Source organism: Eurytemora carolleeae, unplaced genomic scaffold (genome assembly GCF_000591075.1).
Source record: "Eurytemora carolleeae unplaced genomic scaffold, Eaff_2.0 scaffold2157, whole genome shotgun sequence".
Taxonomy (NCBI): Eukaryota; Metazoa; Arthropoda; class Copepoda; order Calanoida; family Temoridae; genus Eurytemora; species Eurytemora carolleeae.
In genome coordinates this window covers 2,475-8,941 of record NW_019402082.1, presented here as the reverse complement: position 1 = coordinate 8,941, position 6,467 = coordinate 2,475, and the positions used below count along the sequence as shown (strand labels likewise).

The following is a 6,467-nucleotide window of genomic DNA, read 5'->3' as shown; positions in this document are numbered from 1 at the left end:
TGAGCCTGTAGAAACATTTCTCAATGTATTTCTGTAAAAAAACCTGCCGATTAAGAACAAATACAGTCTGGGAAAGTAGTTAGTGGAAAAAAATACCCATGTCTGGAGAAATAAGGGTTGTATCAATCACAATATATCTTTGGGTATTTGGTATATTATTATGAAATGAGTTCATTACAAAAATTAACAAACAAAAAAGAATACAATTTCTAAAAAATGAAAAGAAATTAGTTTATTTTGAAAAAAGTGTTACAATTAAGTCAAATAAATCCTAGCATTTAGCTGATTCATAATTTTTAAACATATTAATTTTTAATGCTAGGACGTGAAAAATATTGATAATCAGATGGCATCCATGTGAAGAAAATTGTGTTGATCAATGTTCACCATCTCACACAGCTGGTGCAGTAGGTGAAGAAGGTTCTGTGGCACGAGGTGAAGAAGTTGCTGGTGTTGCAGGTGATGAACCCCTTGCTGTTAATGTTGAAAAAGATGCTGCTGAAGAAATTTAAACTTGACCTGCTGCTGCTTCTGAAGAAGCTAAAGAAGCTGAAGAGGAAGCTTTTGAAGAAAGGGAAGAGGAAGATTCTGAAGAAGCTGAAGAAGGGAAAGCTTATGTATGAAGAAGCTGAAGAAGCTGAAGAAGGAGAAGCGGAAGCTTCTGAAGAAGCTGAAGAAGCTGAAGAAGCTGAAGAAGGAGAAGCTTCTGAAGAAGCTGAAGAATCTGAAGAAATAGAACCATCAGTTGAACCAGCAGTGGAAGCAGATGAACCTTCAGTGGGACCAGCAGTAGAAGCAGAGGAACCACCAGTTAATACAGCAGTAGAAGCAGCAGTTGATGCAGATGAACCACCAGTTGATCCAGCAGTAGAAGCAGTTGAAACACCAGTTGATGCAGCAGTAGAAGCAGATGAACCACCAGTTGATCCAGCAGTGGAAGCTGCTGAAGTAGCTGGAGCATTAGTAGTTGCCGGGACTGCAGTTGTTGCTGGAGCTGCAGTTGTTGCTGGAGCAGCAGTTGTTGCTGGAGCTGCAGTTGATGCTGGTGCAGCTGTTGTTGCTGGAGCTATGGTTGTGGCTGGAGCTGTGGTTGCTGGAGCTGCGGTTGTTGCTGGAGCTGCGGTTGTTGCTGGAGCTGCGGTTGTTGCTGGAGCTGCGGTTGTTGCTGGAGCTGCTGTTGTTGCTGGAGCTGCGGTTGTTGCTGGAGCTGCAGTTGTTGCCGGAGCTGTAGTTGTTGCTGGAGCTGCAGTTGTTGCTGGAGCTGCAGTTGTTGATGGAGCCACTACATTAGGAGCTAATGGGGATGGAATGTTAAAAGTGGTAGCAACAGCAACCACACGAACTAGAATAACATTTTTCCTCCATTCTTTAGCCCAGAAGAGATAAAATCTAAAAATTGTATGGTTTAAGGACAACAGATTATTCAACAGACTATTCTTTGTTGACAATACCTGATGTAGTCAATTGCTCGGATTGTAACTGATTCTGCCTTTGAGCAAGAGATCAGGTCCTCAATTAAAGTTGGCCTAAACAAACACTTTAGTTAAGTTTCATTGATTTCATGATAAATATAAAAAATAAAGCGAAGCATTTACCGAGCACCAATTTCAGTCAACGCTTCAGTTGCTTTTGCAGCTTGGGCTTGGTTAAGAGCTTTGTTTGGATCAGAGCCAGTAGCTTCTGCACTCTTATTGAAGGCGATATAACCTATAACAATCAGTATTAAAGAACTTCTTGAAGATTAAAGATCAAATATATCATTCACCAAAAGAACTACTTACTTTCTAGAACTGCCTGACACCCTGGAGCCTCTTGTTTTCCAGTTCCCTGCTTTGGTGCAATAGGAAGCTAAAATATGAGGATTGAGTATAAATCTGATCAATTTTATGTTAAATGTGTTTTTTAGAATGAGATTTGAGAAAAAAAGATAAAAACAATAATTTTTTTGCAGTTGAAAGCTCAAACTTTTGAAGGTAAATAAGGTAAAAAGAATTTATATGTGGAATCATCAGTATGCCCAGTTTTTTGGTAAATAAAGCTAATGTTATTAAACATCCCTTCACTAACTTTCTGACCTACAAAAGCTGTTTATTTTAAATAATTTGAGGGTTAAGTCAGGGTGAGCATAAGCACTGCCAGAAGGAAAGGCTAGGGGGCTAAGTGCAGTGGCCAGTTTGTCCAACTAGCAGCAGTAAAACCACATGCAAGTACGTCAGAAGTTCAATATCGCTGATTTGTGTAAATTAAAAGAAAAACTATTGCAAATAAATAATCTTACAGTTCCATCTGCTCCAGGTCCGCTTGCTACTCCGGCTGCTTCCAACGCAGCTCCAACTGCCTGCTCAGATGCTTCTAATGCTCCAGCTAGACTAAAATTTAGTTTAAAATTATCAATTCAATCAAAGTCAATGCCATGTGATTTGAAATTTCTAAAAAAGATGCTCTTACTTTTCAAGAGCAGCCAACTCTTGTTTGGCATCTGCTGTGGTTGGGCAAACGGCACATCTATTAATGGCTGAAATTGTTTCTCTCTCTGCAGTTCGGCACTCAGAAAAAGCTGAAATGTTTTTATTTTAAAATGCTGATCTGTTATAAAATTATTCAGTGCTGATTCAGATGTTATTTTTATTAATGTACCTTTGTTACATGCTTTTCTTTGACCAGGCTTAGACTGTGCCATACCTCCACTTGTAGTCAAAAAGGAACAATTCTTTACTTGATCCTTTAGACTAACAAGGCTCGCATCAGTGGTAGCAGTGCAGAGCTGTAAAGGACAGAAAAGTATGTAAAAATCAAAGTTATTATTAAATTAAAGTTTATGATTTATTATATTTCACATGATATGGGTCAAATTGACCCCCCCCCAGCGTATCCTGGTTTTCAAGTACCCCAGCGGGGATAGGGTTAATTAAATCACTCTTAAAAGGTTACATTCACATGAGTATTAATACAGTGAAACCCTTAATAACGAATACATCGGAAGAATTTATCAAATGTCGTCTTGACAATTTTTCGATGAATTTTATACTATATTACGTAAATTTCAGCATTTGCGAAAATAAATAAATAGTCATGAATATGCGGTAACAGTTTTAAAGAGTTCCATATAATCATTTAATTAAAAAACTAAATGTCTGCAACATTCCATTATTAGAAAGTGAAGAAGACGACATTTGGTGAATTCTTTCGATGTATTCGTTATTAAGGGTTTCACTGTATTAAATTAGTTTATAAATTGTATTTATCAATGTTATATTGTTGTTATAATATCTTTTTAGATAAAGGTGAATAAAGAGTGCGCATAATCCCAAATCAAATTTGATATCGACGTGCCATAGTGCCATATGATATGGTTCTGTAAAAAAAATATTTATGATTTATTGGCTGTCAAATTAAATTACCTCTGCTGCTGTCTTTCCATTGGCCATCAGAGATAAGAAGAGTTTCCTATTAATGCAAGTTTAAAGGGACTGTTTGCCGTAATTTCAAGTGACCCTCTTTGCAATGATGACCATTCCGGATTCACAATAGTACCTTTTAAGCTTTGTCTGATCAAGTATGAATTATATTTACATATTTATAATTTTGAAAACTGAATTGTATCAATTGTGACTTCTCTTTAAAAGTGACTCGTTCAAAGAATAGGAAAAGATCTATAGGAATTTCTTAAGTTTAACGCTTGAAAAAACAACAAAATTTTTCAGATTATTCAGATAAAGGTTTGAAATTCCACATTGCCATCTTTGCATTGAGTGTCATTTGAAATTACGCTTACAGTCCCGTCAATGATGCTAATAATTATTATAAATCTTGAATTTAGAATCACACTGTTGTATAAAATACAGCAATAATAATAATATTTATTGAAGAGAACCTGAATTCATCTGATGCTGTTCTGCAGGCAGAAATTTGAGTTTCCTCTGCAGCTGTCAAACTTCCATTGCAAGCAGCTTCAATTTGAACCTCACAGGCTGCCAGGGTCTCAGCGGTAACTTGAATAAAACATGATTATTTACTTGCATTGAAAGAAGTGTAAGTTGATTGATGTTGTTCTTTTAAGATATCAATTCAATTTACTCTACAGGGTTAACCCACAGAGGATGAGACTGTAAAGACGACTTGACTCTCATTAGGAGTCCATTTCCTTGACTGTTGTCTATAAATGGCTTGTTTTATGATTTGGCTGAAAAGGAATCATGAACTTAAGGAAACAGATAATACAAGTTCCGCCCAATCGTCTTTGAAATGTCAGCCTTTGTGGGTAACCTAGTAGAAATATGTTTCTGCTGTGGGATAAAACTTTAAACGTTTAAACAGTTTGTGCTCAATGTTTCCCTTTGGAGCGGTTTCAAAATGCTACAGATCAGGAGAGCTCCATGAACTTTAAAATGGCCGGACATCCAACACGCTGGTCAACTAAAGCTACTGGTTGTTTGTCTTAAGCATGTGAATGATTAAGACGAAAATGAAGAGTGGGATTAACATGAGAGAAATAGAATTACAGGATCTCCTACATCTATTGGATCCCATTACTCATTAAGACATGAATATTTTTTTACCTGAAACAGAATCATTTTTTACAGATTTTCCTGAACAAGTAAGATTTGAAAAATCTCCTCCCAGGTTGTTAACAAGAATACTGAACGGATCCTTGAAGTTAGTTTTCTTCTCTGTTTTGTTTCCAATGGCGTAGCTAGATGTGAGTGCACGAGTAGCTATTTGGAAGAAATTTCTGGCCTGGTTGCCAAATATTCCCCCCAGCTCAACAAGGTCCTAAATATACAAAATGGATATTCAGAAAACTCTGAAATAGAAAGACGACTTTTAGAATAAAGTTATAACTTTAAAAAGTCCAATTGTGCAGAGTAAACAGGCCCATTTTATTAAACTAGTGAGTCTATAAGTATCTCGTAAAACTATTGGCTTTGTTACAACATCAAGAACACTTTCTATTTCTATAATCTCGTATTTCTCTTTCATTGTTTTCTGGTTATCATTGTTACTATTTTTAAGGTGTCTGCAATTGATTTCCTAAAAAGTTTACTCCAAAAAATTATAAAGTTAATTTATGAGATGTTTCTTACCAAAACGCATTGATCTGTTATTGTTTGTTTAAGGGTATTTCTGCCAGCAGCTGATTTTCCTGTCTCTTTCTTCTTTTTGCCTCCGTTTTTGGAGTTTGATGTTCCTTCTTCATTTTTCTTTCCTGCGTCTAATTTTCTCCTTCTTTTCCTCTCTATTGCTTTCTTTTTTTTATCAATTCCATTTTTCTTTTTACCAAGTCCATTCTTCTTTTTCTTTTTTGACTTGCTTTTTTTTCCTTTTCCTGTCTTTGCAGGTTTTTCTTCTTTCACAGGCTTTTCCTCCTTTTCTGGTTTATCTGATGTTCCAGGTTTGTTGTTTTGCTTTCCTGGTTTACCCTGTCGTCCATTCTTCTTTTTCCTACGTTTATTCAACTTTTTCTTCTTGCTTTTTCCCTGAGCTGTTGGTTTTTTTCCTTTTCCTGGTTTTGCCCCATTTCCCTTTTCTGGTACTACTCCATTTTCAGGGTTTGGTTTGTTATCATCATCCTTTTGCTTTTTCGCCCTAGCAATTCTTACCAAGGGTTTTTGTTCCAAAGGTTGCAATTCAGCTTTTACACCACCTTTAACAAATAAACAATATGTTTAAAGAGACAGTAGGCGTAAATTCAAATGACCCTTCATTCGAAAGAGGGGCCGGGCCGATTCTAAACAGTACGGCCTTTTATAATCTATCGGAGCAAAATGATATTCTTGTGTTTTTTTGTGTGTTAAAAATCGATCATTTCCAGTTGATTTTTCTCTGAAGAAGGGACTTGCAGATTTAAATTGCAGAGAAGATGAAGGAATTTATCAGAATCTAACACATTTTTTTTAAAAAATTGACGACATTTTCCTCATTGTTGGTCAGATAAAGGGGGAGGGGGGGTGTACTTGAAAATACATAACACACTATTTAAATCAAATATCAAAAATTCATACCAGACAGCGCACTTCCAAAGAAAGCACCTGTAAAAATAAAATAAATAAAAACTAAAAATTATCATAAGCATGAAAATAAAAAACCAGAAAATAATAAAAATATTGAAATTTACCCGTGACTAGAGAGGTATGAACGCTGTAAATAGCACACACTAAGAATAAGTTTAAGACCCCCATGGTGAAGATCTAAAATGGAGAACAGTGAGAACCAGAAAATCCTGGAATAGTAAGACGACTTATAGACTCAAAGTCCAATAAACATATGTGCGGTGTAAACAGACCCATTTCACCTAAGAAGTTATTGTATAAGTTACTCAAAACAACAAAAGTACACTTAATTTTGCTATAATGTCGTCTTCCTATTCCACAGTTTTCTGGTTCTCAATGTAACTAATTTGAAAAAAAAAACCTAGTACCTCACATGATCCATCAATTGTTAAAAATGTTAAATATTTAAAAATTTAA

General features: G+C 35.8%; 1 protein-coding gene across 1 annotated transcript; it reads right to left on the bottom strand.

The window, feature by feature from the left end:
* Positions 1 to 213: 213 nt before the first annotated feature.
* On the bottom strand, positions 214 to 6,218 carry LOC111717798 (ice-structuring glycoprotein). Its single transcript, XM_023493244.1, has 13 exons — positions 6,116 to 6,218; positions 6,003 to 6,029; positions 5,085 to 5,644; positions 4,560 to 4,773; positions 3,875 to 3,992; positions 3,402 to 3,447; positions 2,638 to 2,764; positions 2,449 to 2,557; positions 2,279 to 2,369; positions 1,782 to 1,848; positions 1,596 to 1,707; positions 1,452 to 1,526; positions 214 to 1,389 (listed from the first exon to the last, which is right to left on the bottom strand). Exons 1-13 carry the CDS (start codon positions 6,177 to 6,179, stop codon positions 384 to 386), a joined length of 2,616 nt encoding a protein of 871 aa, XP_023349012.1. The 5' UTR covers positions 6,180 to 6,218; the 3' UTR covers positions 214 to 383.
* Positions 6,219 to 6,467: the final 249 nt, after the last annotated feature.